General features: G+C 40.9%; 1 protein-coding gene across 5 annotated transcripts in view; it reads left to right on the top strand.

Annotated features, from left to right (window-relative positions):
* The window catches only part of ABCC3 (ATP binding cassette subfamily C member 3), a 47510-nt gene that overhangs the window by 7416 nt on the left and 21592 nt on the right, over positions 1-18502 (top strand). For 3 of the 5 annotated variants that reach the window (XM_038157257.1, XM_038157260.1, XM_038157259.1), the window contains 7 exons: positions 5931-6107; positions 6945-7070; positions 7972-8109; positions 9776-9901; positions 10669-10730; positions 11894-12025; positions 16037-16255. In XM_038157257.1, coding sequence (XP_038013185.1) covers positions 5931-6107; positions 6945-7070; positions 7972-8109; positions 9776-9901; positions 10669-10730; positions 11894-12025; positions 16037-16255 — 980 coding nt within the window. Of the gene's footprint in view, positions 1-576; positions 1635-1657; positions 4869-5930; positions 6108-6944; positions 7071-7971; positions 8110-9775; positions 9902-10668; positions 10731-11893; positions 12026-16036; positions 16256-18502 lie in introns of those variants that run through there. The other 2 variants (XM_038157258.1, XM_038157261.1) reach the window with 2 other exon arrangements.

Genomic DNA, 18502 nt, shown 5'->3' with positions numbered 1-18502 from the left:
GTTTGATTGTTAATCTTCCATAACATGCAGGCTAGTGATGACTGACACAGAATCACTGATAGGGTTTGTGTTAGCCTTGGGTAAGGTGTGAATGACTTCAGCCCAATGGCCTTCACCTTCCAGCAGATAAAGGCTGGGTTTGTGTTTCCTGTGCTTTTCACCATTCTTTTGGAGCTGTAGAAATTTAGAGAGAAGCATGTATTAATGTGTCCATTTAAAGGAGAGAACCTGCTTGACACTGCAGAGATGTTGTAAGTCTTCCCTAGGGTTTGGGTGCTCTCTGTTACTGTTTGAGGAACATTACTGCAACATCAGTGATGCTTCAAGATTTTAGCTTTTATATTTTTCAGATCCTGTACTGCATTAGTATATAACTCTGAACTCCGTATAGGGTGTGAATAAGCTCTCTTCACATTTTGGTCAGACAAAACAATCCTTCCAGGCCTGAGATGCAAGGACATCCTCTGGCTCAGTCCCCGAAAAGTATAAACAAAAGTGAAATGGCGTGTGGGGGGGAGGGGGAGGAGGGGGGCAGATCAAACTGGGGGAATATTACTTCATTACCTGAAGCTGTTATTGGAGGATTAACCCCTGATACACTGATAAACCAAACTTGTAATTGTCTGAAGAACTCATGACCCTTGTCCATCTTGAGTGTGGCCTCTGCAAGGTTCCTGTACTGCCCAAGGTGTACCTATTGAAGGCTTTTAATAAATACCTACTTTATTTTCTTAACTCTATCTAGCCTCTGTTCTAGGTAGTCATTCCATGGCATCATCAATATTTATTTTTACTGCTGGGTAAAGCCAGTGTGAGGCAGCTTTATTTTAAGCTTCTGTAATGGAGTAGGAGTTGATTTAGACTTAAATTCAAGACCAAAACTCCACCTGGTCTTTTTCAGCAGGCTTCTTTAACATCATCTGGGGATTTTGGGAAAGGGACAGACAGGAATTTCCCTGTCTCTGTTTTGCAGCTGAGTTCTAGGCTTTCTGTTTGTTTTTTAAATGCTGTAATGGATGATGTGCAGGAAGCCCGTGATATGTGGCAGTGAACTTTTATTTCTTTTAAAGGCATTATCAGTGTCAAGGATGGCTTTTTCAATAGCAATGTTCTTTTCCAGAGGGGAGAACGTAATAGAAAGTATGAAGTATTAGAGCAGATTTAATGCTGCTCAGAGCCTCCCCTATTGAGCACCTTCCCTTAATTAAAGATCACGTATTTAAAACTAGTCATTTAAATGTAAGTCCCACTGTCCAGATTGCTCTTAATACAAGAATTGTGTTTATCTAAAGACAGACTGGAGTCAAGGGTGTGAATGAAAGCTGTAGTAAGGGCCCCTGTCAATGATATCCTTAACTGATCAGGAGAAAGCCCCACTAATTTTTAAGTTTTAAACTCCAAGAGACCCTTTTTCTTCTGTGAAGCTGTAATAAGCATCTCTAACATCTTTTCCCATGGGTCTTCCCATTGTATTTTAGTACTAGAGGATAAAGTAAATCATATGCCCAGGGAGTTTAGTATAGTGGTCTAATGATTTCTGCAGTACTGTATCTCACCAGCAGAGCCTCCAGCATACAAGCATCCTGCATCAAGGGAATGCTGCTGCATTTGGCAGTCAGAAGCCACAGAGCATGGTGAGTCTGGATTAGTAATAGGTCACAGGTTGTGACCCTCAGCACTTGCTTGTGGGTCAGTGGGATGACAGCAGTGCTGACTGGGATGGATATGCTGGCTCTTGTGGTTTCCCTGGCATGAGTTTTGTGGAGAAAATTGTGTTTCCCAACATTTGCTGCTGAGTACTTCCCCTTGTGAGGGGGAAGTGCCTGTTGCTGGGTCACCACAATCCTGGTTCACAGGGCTGCCTGCAGAGTCTTTTCAGTGGGCTGTCACTGAAGGGCAGAACTGTGATGTCCAGGGAAAGGTGAGCAGCTCTCAGGAGAGCACAGAGCCATGAGCCAAGGAATAGGGGTGCTCCCCAATATCACTGTGTTAGACCTCTTTCAGCAGCAAATCCAAGGAAAACCCTCACACCCAGACAGTCCAAGGTGGGTATTTTCACTCTCAACCAGAACAGGACACAAGAAACATTACAACTTGCTCTGTTTCCCAGGACAGAGTTCAGAAAGACAAAGCCAGATTTAAAGCAGGAGCCTTGAGAACAGGAGGCCAAGAGGTGGTGTCTCCCTTCGGGCATTGCTTCTTGTGTTTGTTCTCCAGGGTGGAGTTCAGTAACTTTACTGCTGCATTGAATATGTAACAAAGTTGTCTTGCTCAGGAGAGATTGTATTGAGCCTTTGTGTCATATTCTGACTCAAAATGAGTTGTTTAGGGTTGGAGTGGATGTTGGAATACACACTGTCAGTGTGGTGATTTATAAATCTGTTAAGTGGAACTTGCAGCTCCATGAAGACAGATCCTGCTTGATAAAAAACACAGCTTGAAGACTCCCTGATTTAAAAGTAATAATAATAATTCATTGCAGAGTCCCTGTTACATGAAACATACATGGTTTAACCCCAGCCAGCAGCTGCTCACTAACCCCTCCACTTCCCTGCTGGGATGGTAGAAGACGTGGGAAAAAAGTAAATCCCATGAGTTGAGAAAAGAACAGTTTAATAATTGAAATAAAATATAATAATAATAACAACATAATTGTAATGCAAAGAGAGACATCCAAAGAAGAGAGAAACAGAACAAGGTACCAGGGAGAAAATAAATAAAAGTATATTTAAAAACTAAATACTTAAGAATTCTGTCCCAGGACACATTGCAACATTAATCCACTCCAGTCTGGTCTCAGGGAGAGAAAGTTACTTGTACAGAATTCTGCTACAGCGGTGTCAATGGCAGGAGTGCCGCGACCTTTCTGAAGAAATGCCTTTATAAAGATGTCCCAGGGGCACAGGCATAATCCCGGCAGCAGAGTGATTGTCATTCTCAGCTCGGCAGCAGTGCCAACAACACGGAGAAGAGACTAGAGCACTGTGTGGCAAGTTTCACAGAATGGAGGCCTTTATTAGAGCAAGGCGCTCTGTGAAGGGAGCCAGGAACAACAGCTCGTGTTTCACAGGGAAAAACAGGGGTTTATATAGGGAACTGGAAGGGCCGGGAGAAACAGGTAACAAATGGGATACATGTAACTTGGAAGAGTGACAACAGAAAAACCAATGGGGTACAACATATTAACATAGAACTGCAAAGGATCATGGGTGGGAGGATTTCCTCACCCTAGTGTGCCTCGTTCAAGGGTTGGCTCTCCAAGGGAGACCAACCACATGTTTGCTGGCCGATTCCTTGGCCCCCACAGAATTCAACTAGTTAAGTGCTTTAGGCACTATGTCTTCTAATAGGGACCCCTCTCCTATTCAGGATGGGAACAGTCTGCTGTCAGAGCAGAAGCAGATTCTTACAGAAACAGATCTTTTCCAGAAAAGCTTATTTTTCTGATCCAGGATAGAATTGGATGTGGAAAAACATCACCAAGAAGCCAGTAGTCAGTCCCCTTACCTTGGCCATTGGTTTCTCCTTCAGCCCAGTATCCCTGTTCCCATGTGCTGTGTAGTAGCTATGTAGTGGTAGGTTCTTGTTGGCCATCACATGGATACTGCTTCCTGTAGTTTCACATAATTTTGGAAAGGTTCTTCTTCCTGTTTTTTTATTTTGGTTTGTTGTTTTTGTTTTGGGGGGTTTTTTTGTTTGGTTTTTTTTTGACAGAAATTTTGTTTTCTGGCCAGCCGCATTTTTTACATTCAGAAGTGCAAACCCTTTGCCTTGTTTAAATAAGAGTAAATGAAAACCTTCCAATGGCTTGGCAGCCCTGCAGTCTGTGTCTTGGACTTGGATACAATAGGCAGCTTGTGTTCACTTCAGAAGTTAATGGACATCTGGGGCAGTTTCTAGGTTGCTGTCAGACAGAAAGCTATTTGTGATATATAGGAAAGGTTTAAATTAAAAAGCGGGGCGAGGGTCCTGTGAATATCTTTTCCCATAAACAGAGTCTTTCTTTTATTCTGAGCTTCAGTTACTGCTATTCTTTGTCTGCTTTCCATTTGTAGGACTTTTTCCAATAAGCAAAGGGAACACAGTTGCAAACATGCTCAAGACATTGCTAAACCACATGTAATTTAAAGAGGAAATTAGTATTTTGTTGAATAAATGAGAGTAGATAAGCTCCTAATTAGGAACTAAAGAGCTCCAAGCTTCTACAGGGCATCTCCTGCCCCAGACAGGGTAGCTGCTAGAGGAGCTTATTACGTTAGAGATGCTGAAATGTTTTGGTGATGTGCCAAAAGATGGATGCTCTTTAAGTGTTTTCATCCATTCTGGTGACAGAGACCTGTTTGCTAGAGGTAAACACAAAAATAGTTTGAATGTGGGGCTGGAGTTTTGTTTTATTTTGCTCTTGTGTTTGAATTGCTGTGTAATTGCCCCTGTGTTGTTGATTTGTGGCTGAAGGTTGCCTGAGGTCTGGACAAACCTGTTGAGGAAATTTGGGCTAGTTTTATTCTGCTGATCCATGCTGGATGCCTGACTGCCTCCAAAAAAGCCATTTCTTGGCTGGAGAGGCACCAGCTGTGCAAAGGGTGCAGTTCAGATGTGGAGCTGGTGGATTTGTGCCAGCCTTCACCACTGCCAAAGCTGAAGCACTGAATGACAAATGTGTTGCTGTTCAGCCAAATTGTCCTGCACCCAGCCAAGGCTTTGTAGTCTCATTACAATTAACAAGCTCATTCATGTGTTTGTGGACAGGTTCAGAGATGCACATGCCTTCTGACAGATCATCAATGAAATGGAAAGATTCTCTGCAGATGGTGGCTCTTCAGTTCTCCTAAAATCAACCACTGCTTTCAGCATTCAGTCTCTTTCATGTTGGTAAACAAAAGCAGGACTGTAAATACTTTGAGAAATTGATTTTCCGAGCAGTCTGTCACAAGGGATGAGAATTGGCTCCATGTAACTGAAACACTTCAGAGAGCTCACATCCAAAAATGATTAAGTAAATTGTTGTAGTGCAGAGATAAGGTATATTTGAACTTAGCTTTATCGTCGTCTTGTTAACGACAGTACAATAAAGTCATTACATTCCCTGCCAGTAGGTATTTATCTACCACGTATAAGATGTCACATCAGGTAGCAAAATCCAAGTTGTGAATTTCCAGGAGGTTTGGTTAAAACCAAATTCCCCTTCACCGTACTGAAAGTTCTGGTTTAATCTGAACTTGTGTAAATGTGTTTGCGTGCAGTGCGTTCAAATCTTTAGGTACAAGTGCATATGTGGCTTGTGGTGTCCAGGATCACAGCTGCAAAGCATTAGTTGAAATGTTTCCAAGAAAACCTGATTCCTACCTGCATGTTCAGTACATTCCTTTTGCCTTTGTTTAGGATAGGGAAGTAATTAAAGTTGGAAGCATATGAGTAAGAAGGACAAAGTGTTAGTCATAAATGGAGAGGATTTTCCCAGGTCAGCATAGGATTGGTCTAAATCTGATCATTTTGTCCAGTCCTGGACAAGACATTCTCACTGGATGAGTTCTCAGATGGAGGATTTTTCCTCAAGAGCTTTATTTAGCAGAGGCACTCCAGGCTGGGAATGCCTGAGGAACATGGTGTTGTCAGCACCTGTAACTAAGCCTTGGCAAAGACAGAAGCAAAAGGGGATTGTCTACTACAAAATGTATGTCCAACTCTGAAATACAGTTGGGGAGAAATCTTTCTCTTTTAGATTTTGCCTTCCTTTTAGCTGTAAATACTTAGTCCTTTCACTAGAGCAGATTAACCAGAAGTGCTTGGGGTAAGTATTTTGGGAAAGCTCTTACTCAGGCCATGTGCTAACTTGATCAGGATCTGAATACAAGTTCATTCAAGCAGATAATCAAATTGGCAGCACTTCACATTTCTCTGTTAAGAAATGTGTCTCGTCCTTCTTCCAGGATTCCAACCTTACAATACACACGGATAACCCAGACCTAACACCATGTTTCCAGAACACCATCCTGGCTTGGATCCCCAGCATTTACCTGTGGAGTGCTTTACCTTTTTACCTTCTCTACCTGAGGCACAACAAACGAGGGTACATCATGCTGTCCGTGCTGAGCAGGTTCAAGACGGTGAGAGCTCTTTGCAGTGACCCACATACCAGGCAGACTTCATTTTTATTAGTTCAGCATCCAAGGAAGTGCTGCAGTAGGGTTTAAACTAATTTCCTTCTGATTTATCATGTTGAAGAGCTTGCTCATAGGAGCAGTTTGCATACAGATCTCTGAGGAAGGAAATCCATCCTTGGAGTCCACCTTTCTCAGTAGAGGGAAGAACTGATTGCTCTACCTTGAGCAGTCCCCCTTTGTGAACCAAAACTGTGCTGCTTCACCCTTAAGTAATGTTTAAACCACTGAAAGCTGCAGAGCAAAGATGTTAAGGTAGGTCTAGTGGGAATTGTATCTCTTTGTGCAATTACTTTCATGAGAAGGGTTTTTTCAAGCCACTCTTTCATCTGCACCTTGTGCTTAAAGTTTTTCTGGTGTCAGCAGCCCCTCAAGTCTGTGAGTGGTTGGGTCTAATAAAAGCAAGAAAGCTGCTTTCCATAGGCCATTAAATAACTTGGGTTATTTCTGGAGAAAAACACCAGGCTTCTGCTTCAGGGCATGTTTGCCTTTACTCTGGATGCTGCCTGTGTTTCCAGACAAAACTAAATAAGGGGAGAAATCCAGGCAAATACGATAATCTTTCTACTGGTTGTGATTGGAAATCCCTCAGAAAACAGTTGAGATGAGATCCTTGGATTGAGTGCAGTGGGACAGTTCCTCAGATTGCAGCTGATCAGTGCCATGATTGTGTTTACACAGGTTTGTTTTGCTGGGAATCTGTGAATCAGAATGGGGGGGGGGGTGGTTTAGCTCTCTGGCCACCCCCATTACCAAATGTCATTTCTGTTTGCCTCCTCTCAGCTGTTTGGTGTCCTGCTGTGGTGTGTGAGCTGGGCAGATCTCTTCTACTCCTTCCACGAGCTCCTGCAAAACAGAACTCCTCCACCAGTCTATTTTGTAACTCCACTTGTCGTTGGCATCACTGTGGTTCGTAGCTGTTTCTGTCCACTATGACCAGTATGAATAACTTTTTCCTAGACAGATGAAGGATGAAGAGCCCCTTTGCCTTCATTGCCTTATCTGGACCTCTTTTAACTGCATTTCAGTATTTGTATCACTGAATCAAATTTTGCTACTGAAAAGGCTGGAGTCACAAAATCTCTGTCTCTCAAGCAGATTCAGCTTTGTAAATTAAAATATTTGTAATGGAGAGATTGTTCTGCCTTCCAGCCTGCTTTCACCTGTTTATCTGGGCTTGTGATCCAAGTCTGGAGAGAATTTGAGTGGGACTTTGCCTAAATAGAGAGATACAACAGAGCATGGTTTGTGCATTGTTTAGTATAGTATTGGACTTTGTAAAGCTGTATCTGTTATCCGGTCTTTGTTCCTCCATTAAGCAAAACAAGTTGGCTTTGGCTAGGATGGCAAACAGGCTTGTGGCTGTTGTATGAAAAATAAAGCAGTAAAATTTGCCCATTAAGTTTTTTTAATTCCCTTGGTTAATTTTTTTTTAAATATCATTTTCTAGACAAATCATGAGGGTCTGTCTGGGTTGGAGAAATGGCAGCTCCTACATTTGTTTAAAATGTTTCTAGTTAATATTTAATTGTTCCCAGCCCTATGTGCAAAGGTTTAAAAATTGAACTCTGAAGTTGAGGCTCTGAAAACACAAAACCAAATTATTTCAGTGTTATTTGCTCCTCTCCTTACATGATGGAGGTTTTGCCACTGACTTCTGTGAAGTCATGATGGGGCTTATTTCAGAGAGGTCCTGCTGTTCTGCTGTCCTTCCAGTCAATGGTGCTCTAAGAACTGCTAACTGAGAGTGCAAAGAAGGGTAGCACTGGGATGGGGTTGTGTTCATGTGTTCCTATATTTACTTTTACAGCTCTTAGCCACACTGCTTATCCAGTACGAAAGGCTGAGGGGAATTCAGTCCTCTGGAGTGCTCATTATCTTCTGGTTTTTGTGTGTGCTTTGTGCCGTGGGGCCCTTCCGGTCAAAGATCATGACTACAACAGCACAGGTAACAAGCTATCCTTGTTAGCACTTGGAGAATAGGAAATGTAGCATCTGCATCTATGTGAAAAGAATGAATCACCCGAGTTTGGAGTCAGATCTGAGCCCAGGTTTTGCCAAAGAGAGAGGAGTTTGGTTCTGTTGTTTTGACTCAGACTTGTGTAACTAGAAGGGAACTGGATGTCTCAGGCAATGTCGAAAAGCAGATTTTGCTTAGCCCAGGGCTATACTGGTAAGCTGATAGACATAAGAGAGCAATACCAACATTGTGTATATGTGAACAGACTCCTGTCTTTTTTTGTCTCTTTCCCTTTTGCAGCCTTTTGCTTAAATGGGGATGGGTAGTAATCAGGGAGGACACATTTTAATATGTTAAGTTCCTTTTTTACTTAGACAGCTTGGCCACATTAGACAGCTCCATGGGCTTCCTTGTATCAGTGCCTGATGTGCTGAGGACAGCATTTTGACTCCACTGGGGCTGGAAACAGAGAGAAAGTTGGAGGGAGAGGAAAGATATCTGTTAAGACTCCTGTTTGAAAACATAGCAGGTTCTCCCAAAGTAAGAAACTTGTTGAGTTTTTTCACAGAAACATATTTCACTAAGTGGGACAAGGCAGATTGCTCCAGTGATTAAATCATCAAAGCCTGGGAGAGAAAAAGAGTGCTTGGAAAACATTTAGATAATCACTTCTTCTCATTGAAATCAGTGTTGATTCTGTTTGGTAATTTCTTGTTTTATTCTTGCTTTTTTGTAATATTAGCAGCATTATCCTTTTAGCAAGGATTTTCTTGTAGCAGGCTGTTGTAAATATTCCAGCAGAGATTGAATTAAACCTTAACTGAGAGCCTGGGTAGAACTTTGTCAGATAATAGCTGCAATCTGGTGAGTCCGTTTCAAACACCACTTAGAGGCAGCTTTAATAAGTGAAAATATTGGACTGTCAATGTTGAATCCATAATCATCTTGAAATTGTGGGTGCAGAGCCTTAGAACAAGTCTGGGTAACATTTCTCCTCCTCTTACTGCCCAGAACCAAATATTCCTTCTCTTGCACTTAAGGTTTAGACATTTTAAGTGAACAATGGGACTGTTCAGAACAGCATTAGGGCATGAAAGAGCTGTATAAAGAACATACCCTCACAGCAAGAAGTTTTAAGTAAACTGCAGACTCATGATTAGGAAAGGAAATCTCTCTAGAGCAGATGGAACTCTTATTATGCAACGCAGTGGTTTTTCTGCAGCTTCTTCTGAAAGTATTTGGCACTCACTGCTTTGTCAGTGACAAGATATTAAAGTAAAAGGATGTTCTCTCATCTGGGTTGACAATTCCTATGCTTAAGACATGATCATGCGAGAACCCCCAGAGGTAATTTAAAAGGATATTATGTAGACCTGATTCCAGGGGGTGTCTGCATGCAGTGAAGATGTATAAGCACTTTGAACTTGACATGATTTAATGAAAAGCCTGGAGATAAGCATGTTCTCAGGCACTTGTCAGAGTACAAGCATACTTTTGTGAGATAATTCCTGCTAGGAGCTGCTTTGCAGTATTCAACTGTAAAGGAAGAAAGGAATTACCAAAAGAAGCAGTGAAAAAGGAGAGAGAGAGAGAGAGTATGGGAAACTGGGAAGTGCAATAAAGCAATCATTTACAGTGTTTCTTTTTCCTCTAGGGCCATGTAAATGAAAGGTTCAGGTTTACCACATTTTACATCTACTTTGCTTTGATAATCATCGAGTTGATACTTTCATGTTTTAAAGAGAAGCCTCCATTTTTTTCCCCTGTTAATATAGATGCTGTAAGTATTTTTCACTTTGCTTTATTTGGATTTTACAGACTATATGGTGTTTTGAGAAATCCACTGAGAGTACTTGTCATTGAAAGCAGCTTTGGATTGTTATAGAGATGGCAGTACTTAGTGACCCTCTTAAAAAACTAAGGGTATGAAGACTAGTATTGGGGTTTGGAGTCTTTTTCCATTATCTGTGTCATCAGAAATGGCTTGAAGCTGTGTAGTGAAAGCAGCTCTCTTGCTTGCTGTTTCACAGCAGTGTAAATTATATTTATGAGCACTGAAGTGTAATAATAATTATTTCAAGAGGGTTTTTTGAGGGTATGGTGCTCTACTTGCTTAACATTCATCTCGAGTTAGCAAAAGTCTATGAGGTTTGTCTTAATAAATGAGTTCTATTTGTGTCACAGGTTAAATTTCTTCTTCAATTCAAAAATAGTCCCTATAATTGGATTTATGTTTGAACCAAGCTGAGAGAGAAGTTGAGCTCATGTCCTAAAATGAATATCTCTGAAACTGTAGAATGACATTTCACTTTATAGGTGTCATTTAAAGGCAGTGTATGATGCAATTTTTAGGCATAAAAGGAGTTCAATGTGGGAAATGGGAAATGAAAGAAATCAATTTTATGTCTCATCAGGACATAGGTACGTACATGTAATATACCATATAATATGCCAAAAATTATCAAAATAGACTGTTGTCATGTTAAAGTAATAGTCAATGTCTTGCTTTATTTATTTTCATTTTTCCCTCCCATAAATTCATTATAGAATCCATGTCCAGAGTTAAATTCAGGCTTCCTGTCACGATTGACATTTTGGTGGTTTACCAGGTGAGTTTTTTCTTCAAGCTGTTGGACAGCTGACAAACCCAAACCCTGCTTGTGATCTGTGATGCACAGAGTGAGCAGTACAGAGATTTTCCTTCTGTGGGTAATTGATGTTGGATGCTTTTTCATCCACAATAGCATCAGCGCTTTGAGCATTTGCCTTTTTAGAAACACAGAGCCCAAACTTTTTCTCTGCAAGGTATGGCAGCAACAGTATCATGACAAATAGGATGTGCAGCCTGGCTGTGCTCAACACATGCAGGAATATAACCTAAATCAAGATGTAGCTCTGTGCTCCACAAGATAAATTCTGGCAGCCTTTCACCAAGCTGAGGGTGCATTTTTGTTCCTGTGGAGGTTCATGGGTGAATGCTTTTTTGTAAGGACATTTTCTGTGCAAAAGGGAAGGTAAACTGGGTTATGTATATAAATTATTGCTGCCAGCTGAGGTTGCAGACAAAAGGTATGTGTATCAAAGATGCAAATTTGAGATTGGACCTGCTACTCCATGATAAAGAAGTGGAACAGCTGTCAAAGGTCATGTTAAGACCCTGTTTTTCCACAGTGGTTGAGATCTTCATTCTTCCACCCATGTAACTTTATTGTCCTGGTAATAGCCCTGTAAAGTTCTTTTTAGTGAGAGGATGAGAAGTTTCTAAACTTCCAGAATGTTCAGCTTCCCCAGTGACATTCTGGGCAACTAGAATGTTTGTATCCCTTGACAAAATTCCCTTTACAGTTGAGGAACTGCAGTTTTCAGAAAATCTGATTTTCTTTTTACTCCAGTAAGCTCCACTTCTGCATTTTGTTCACCTCTGACAGTTATTCCAGATCAGCTTTATTATTTTCACTTTTAAAGCTTCACTGCTTCCATTTAACAGCACAATTTCATCCAAATGCTTCTGTTAGTTGGTTTTTGTTGTCCTTTTTTTTTTCTGAGGTAGTGTTTTCAATAAAATACATGTAATTAGAAATACATCATGTCCTTTCCTTAATTGCAAACATCAATAAAAGGAAAAAAGGATGATAATTGTTCTCCAATCTCCCTTTCTGTGGAGTATCTTCTTGCTTTTGTTGCCTTAATAGTCCTAGAGTTACTGGCAATGATTTAAAACTGAAAACTCAGTTTTCCAAACTGAATTGGACTGTTTTCTCCATATGTGCAGCATGGCAATTCATGGGTACAAAAGGCCTCTGGAAGAGAAAGATTTGTGGTCGCTGAACGAAGATGACACTTCAAAAACTATCGTGCAACAACTGATTAAAGAGTGGGACAGAGAAAAAGCAGAGTGTAAACAGTAAGTACACAAACAAGTATGCAAAGTTGAGAGATTGGCCTGAGTCCTTTCAACACTCATAAATTGCTCATCCATGAAAATGAGCCAACTAAAAATGCACCTACCACTTCAGTCTTTCTGTTCTTTGCTCATTAATAGTTAAACTTTCTTTTTTTAATATGTCTAGGCAGAGCCCTAGGAGCCCTATGGGGCTTGTGTGCCACCAACATGCTTTTTAGGTGCTTAAAATCTCCATGGGCAGGTGGTGCAACTTCCCATGTGGAGAAGGGCTGAAGATGTGTGAGAAGAAGCTGCTGGGTTGGTTGGATTGTAGAAAATGAACAACTTCACCACTGAGCTGGTAGTTGTCTAACTGCTTAATTGCATCCCTCCCAGGTGTATTGGAGCACAGCTTCTGGGCACATAAATCAAAAAGAATTTCTCATCATCTCCATCATGATTTTTTTGGCCTGGCAGTATTTTTAGCCTTAAGGCTCTCAGCAGTGAGCAAGTCTTTACTTCCCAGTAGGAAAAAGAAACTCAAAACTTGTGAAAGGCAGGAGGGGAAGAGACATCCCACTTTATTGCTGAGACCCTACTGCTGTTGCCTAGAAAACTAGCAGCAAAATTGTCCTAGTCTCTGATGGAAATGGGATAAGGATCAGAACTTGCATACAGCTATAGCCCTGCTTGAGAGGATTTCCTTCTTATTGCATGTTCTGTCCTAATCTAATCTTTAAAAATTATCTATTGTACAACTCTATTTTCTTCTCTCACTGTTTGGTGTCCAAAATGTTTCCAAGCAAATAGATGTGATAATAGTGTGTTTCAAATGAAAAATGTCAATAAGGAGGGGGTCTGTGCTTCCATTTCCTTTCATTGTGGAGATTTCTTCTCCATGTGGAAGCTTTCCTCTGTTCTCTTTTGTGCGTGTCCTTGCCAAAATGTAAAAACCCTATTATTTGATAATATTAGGAGAGAATTGTAATTTTCTTGGCAAGGCTAAATATGATGTGGAGAGTTCCACTTTGCAGCTAAAATTTGGAATATTTCCAGCAGTTCACCAGCAGCTGTCCAATGATGGTCTGCATGGATGTGTTATAGTTCTACTTCAGGGTTTTTTTTCAGCAGTTTTTTTTTCATTGTCTTAATGTCTCTATTTTTATGGTGTTGAATAATGTGCATAGTCTGGGTTCTGGTCTTTTTGCACAGACATAAATCTTACTCCTTCAGGCTGTTTTATGGTAAGAGCACAGCCATTGTGCAGGAGTGCATGGGGTCCAGGAGAACTTTTACTAGGAAACCAGAAACCGTGCCTGGAGTTTTGTCAGGGGATTCATTGCATTTTGGAAACTATTCATATAAACTGGGGCCAGTTGGCAGTGAATTTAACTATAAATTATGAGTCATATTTAGCTCAGGTAAAATTTTGTGGCAACTGTATTAATGATTCTAAGATGGGGAAAAGAGCAAAAAACAAAGCAAATCACTGTACTCCAAATTGCTGTGCTTCATGGAACTCTAAAAGCTCTGCTCATTCCAGTTATAAGTAGATATTCTCTATTACTTCCTGTCAAATAACATTAGTGGTAGTTGCTTGAGAGACATTGTAAATACTTTTTTTTCCTTTCGACTCTTGTTAAATCTGCTCTGAGCAAGCTTTTATGACATTAAAAGTGCTGTGTCAATTTCTACACATGTTGAAAGTGTGATGAAAAGTATTTGTAGTGTACATAGTAGTAATTTATTTTTAAAAACTTAATCAGTTGCAGCTCTGACATAGCTAAAGCTTTAAACTTGTTTTGTGGTAATGATTATCACATTTCTGTGGTTACGAAACCTTTTTTACTTCACTGCTGTCTTGTGAGTTACTGTTAAATAATTGCTAAAAATGCATTTGTTTCTTGTGAGTTACAGGAGAGACAAGCATGGATTTAAAAATGTTACTATAGATAATAAAGCACACAAAGAGTATTTTTCCTTTCTTTTGCTCTCTTTGCTTATATGGCTGAAGTTTCTACTCACACACTTTACTGATAAGTGCAGTTTGTTATGAGAAAGTTAGAACTATGCTGGATGGAGAAGAGAGAGCTGGAATGGCTTTTCCTTCATTTTTAGTTAGCTTCTGATTTTAGAGACTGTCCTTATGAAGACATATTGAAAATGCAGGGTCGTATCAGCACCAGTGAGAAACTGTGTGTTTTCCCATGAGATAAATCAGTACCTATTATCTGCCCTGCTATAAATAATGGCAGCCGGACACATGCTGTTTGTTTTGATTAAAAGCTGGGTGTGAGCAGTCCCACACACTGCTGAAAACCTGACCTCAGCTAACTACAGATAGTAAACACTAAAAGTGCGTTTTCTCCCTTTGGGACTCTTAGCTGCAAGAGAACCATTGCTTTGTATTAGCTCAGTGTGATGAACATTTTTAATAGCACAAAGTCAGGGGCAAGTAGTCTTGTTTCTTCAAATCGTTCAATGAGTTTAACAGTCTGGTTGCCAGAAAAACAAGACTTTTCTCATAAACTCTCCAGGTTTGTTCTGGAAGACAAAGACAACACTGTTTGTTCTTGTCTGGGGGGAAAAAATAAATTGACTGGTTTAGGTTCTCCCCCTGCTCTCTAGCTTTATTGCAAAGATCTTGGGATTTGCAAATGGCTTTTTCTGAAAGGATGTGGACCAGTTTATACATGTGGACTGTTAGCCTCAGTGATCACAGTGAATGCTCACAGGCTGTTGGAATTATTGGACTCTGCAGCTAGCCAGCTCCAAAAAATCTGCACAGTCTTTATGAAAAATCATAAATTCAACCTCACTTGGTAGTACTTACAAGTTATTTTCCAAATGCCTTGTGGTAAATATTCACTGTTTCTAGGGTGTCTTTTCCATCTGTTTTTTCTTGTAGAGCTTATGTGCCCCAGATTAATTTCCTTCTCCCTGTTCCACCTGGACTTAACGTGCCTGTCTGACATTCAGGAAATTTTTTTGCTAGTCCCATAGCCCCTAGGAAACAACAGCAATTTGATATTTTCTGGTAGAAGAGTTGCCAGGCTGATGTTTGAGAGCAATTCATGGAGGAAATAATTTCCCAGAGCATACCCTTTGTTGATGGGCAGCAGAAGTTAGGCAACTAAACCCCAAAGTGGCTTTTTGGGCCCATTTTTCATCAGTCAGTCTAAAAGAAGAGTCACTTTTGTTAGCTTATTTGGCAGCGGGAGACAGGCAAAAAGTACAAAAGGAATCCTAGAATCCTGGAATCATTAAGGTTGGAAAAAAACCCTACGATTATTGAATCCAATGGTTAACAAAATGTTTGCAGATAAACAGGGTTTAAATGCCTTTATTGTCAACTGAGTAAAATTTAGGTACCTAAACCCAAGGTTTCTCTCCTGGAAGAATCTGAACAGCTGTGGTCCAGATCTTGCGGATGGCCCAGCTTTGAAGGTGCTGTGGTTTCAACTCAACTTCAAGTTTCCAGAAATGCAAAACTTTGTATTTTGAGAGTGCTGTGTCTGCTGCAATGCTTGTCTCCCCAGGGGGATCCATTCTGCTTCTCTGGAAGCAGCTGTGTGATCAATAAGGGTACAGGTTTAGCACAACTACTGATTGAACAATGAGCACAGGCTCAGAAGGGGTAGGTGAGGGTGCCTTGTGTGGGATGTCCATAGCACTTCTTGGAGGATTCCTATATGAGAAATTGGAGATCCAAAGTCAGTTCTGTCCTCTAAGGAAGTCCAGCCTTCCTCTCCTCCTCCTTTGGGCCACATTCTCATCTCATGGTGATTGATTTTGTGGCCTGTGGATTGCACCCCCTAAGTACTGCAGAAAAAAAAAAGAAAATAAAACAAGACTCAGTTGCAGGAGAGTGGCTGATCCTGGGCACACCTTGATGGTGTTGGAAGTCTTGCTCTTGGTCAATAGCAGAGCAGAGGAGGGTGCAGAATTTGGGGTGTTCCCACAGTGCTGTTCACACAGGACAGTGCCATTCTCATTGTCAATTGTCTCCTGTCATTTGTTTTGTTTCCCTAGAAAAGAGGATGTGTCACACATGAGGAAATTGAACCATGTGCAGAATCATGCTGGTGGCAGCCCAGAGGAAGCAGAAGTCCTGATCAGAGACAAAAAGCACAATAGGAAACCTTCCTTTCTCAAAGCTTTGTTGAGGACCTTCGGGCCCTACTTCTTAATTGGCTCCTTTTTCAAGTTGATACAAGACCTACTCTCTTTCGTCAACCCTCAGCTATTAAGGTCAGTTTACTCTGTGAGTAGTTTCTATGTGTGGTGCCTATGGATGCTGGGCTTTGGCACAGGGCATTTGTTTTTGAAATAAAGAGTTAGTTTCCCTCACAGTGCCACATATGTATGCTCCCTTACCTTCCCCCTGCAATGCCATGAGACTTGAGTTCTTTGTTGTGGACTCAGCTGTAAATTGGGCAAGCTTCACTGAAATGCTCCATTTGTAAATCTCCCATCGCGGTGGGTAGCTTTGACTTACAAATTACCTGTTGCTCTGTGATTCAGTCCAAATCAATTTCTCCCTATTTCTAAAGGATTAGCTGTGAAATCAAAGTGAAGCACTGCTGGCTGGATCCAGTGGTCTCTGAATATCTGATATCCTCATGTGTGGATGATGGTTGCAGCTGTGGTGTGACTTGATGTGCAGATGTAGTGTGATGCTCCAGTATGTGGTGCTCTGGCCACGCTGCTGTCATCTGGGAAAGGTTTAGATGAGTTTATGTGCTCTTAGTTATGTTCAGCAATGAGAATGTGAGAGGCACAGTTGCAATGAATTTCCATGTGAAAGAAAATTATGGTTCTATTAAAAAAAAAACAAACAGAGGAAGAGGTCATGAGAGAAGTGGTCTGTCCTCAAATTCTCTTTATATGAGGAACACCTGTACCTCTCATCTCCAGGGGGGCCAATTGCTCAGCCTGATCCATAAAGAAATTTGCACAATCCCCACATTTTTTTCTTTATTAGTATTTTTCTTAAAGTGAGGAATTTGCCAGATAATCATTAGCTAGGAAAAAAAGCAATAGTGGAATTACCAGCATTTCTACCTAACAATTATTAATAGAAAAATGCATAGTCCTCTTAATGCATGAGAGAGGAACGGAATTTGGATGGAGGTCACAGGTGGATGTAGGGAAAGGGAGAAGAGAAGGTTCTGCTCCTATTTGAGTACCTCTTAAAAATAACCTGTGTTCTGAGATCATGTTGTTCTGTGGCTGGTTTGTGATATACCCAGAAATTTGCTAAAAAGAGGGTCTGACCAAGTGTGGTGACATTTAATAGCTGACAGTCTGTCTTCTCCCAGAGCCCCTGCTGAAGAGGAGGCTGCTGGCTGCCTCCTGAGAACATAATAAGTGTAACCTATTCTGGGAATTTCTCAAATTTGCATGAATTCCTGACTACGTTTCAGTGATATCTCAAGGCATATTATGGTGAATTTCTTCTCAAGTCTAAATTCCTGCAGTCTGGGAAAATGCCCTTCTGATGGTAAGGGAAGATGAAAAAGCCATGGCTGTCTGGAAGACTGCATGTAAGAGTTTCATGTCTCTAAAAAGATTGATGAATCCCTGGGACGACCTGGAAGAGGTTTTCCTGAAGTTGTTCCTTTTTGAAGCATAAATGAATGGAACAGTGCAGAAATAAGATTTCTCTGAACTGGAAGAAGAAAGATGTAGCAACCTCATGCTTCTACTACAAAGCTTTGGTTGCCTGATTTGTAGTTTCCTGGTCCATTTTTCTCCTGCTGATTGTTTGAACCATGGAGCCAAATCTCTTTTTCTCCTATATTTTGACAGTTCAGTATTCTGGTCAGTAGGGTAAATCACTAATGTTATTTTTGAGAGCAAAGGACATTGCCATGTGTCACTCAGCTTGTTTGCTGTGTCAGTGTGCAGCTCTGGCGATGAGAGCAGCTGTGAGGAATAAAAAGGACTTATCAATAAAAGCTGCTATAGCCATCTTAATGGTAACATTTCACCAAAAAAAAGTAGGAGTGAAGGACTCTTTATGCATCCATCCAGAAGGATGTCTTTTAATTAAGCTTTTTGGTTTTTTTGTGGGAAAGCACCCCAGGCAGAAGCACTCAGGCTGCTTGAAGAAGATTTGGGTATGAAGCTGGTTTTGCCTGCCCTGCTGCACTGCCTTACTCTGTCCTATCATTCACCTCTTGCCCTGGGGGCCTGCCTAACAGAGCTCAGACAGTGTGCTTTGAGTTTAAACCATGAATCTCAGGGGAAACCAAGAGTTTCTCTTCATATTTTGTTTTCAGGCTCATTTACAAATGAACTTTGTCTCTGGCAGAGCTGCAGGTTTTGCTGTTGGTTCTTTGCAATGTTGTTCGACTGAAATCATAACTCAGCAAATGTCCTGGAGAGCTGTTTGCTTTTTGTGGTTAGGGAGAGGATGTGGCAGGATGCTGTAGTTGGGAGAAGCTGTGTTATGTCCCATTAAATTTGATGCATGGTTTTTAAATTTTTGTTTCT

The sequence above is a fragment of the Motacilla alba genome, chromosome 18 (assembly GCF_015832195.1).
Source record: "Motacilla alba alba isolate MOTALB_02 chromosome 18, Motacilla_alba_V1.0_pri, whole genome shotgun sequence".
Classification (NCBI taxonomy): domain Eukaryota; kingdom Metazoa; phylum Chordata; class Aves; order Passeriformes; family Motacillidae; genus Motacilla; species Motacilla alba.
Note: the sequence above shows the minus strand (reverse complement) of the source record. Positions and strands in the feature narration are given on the sequence as shown.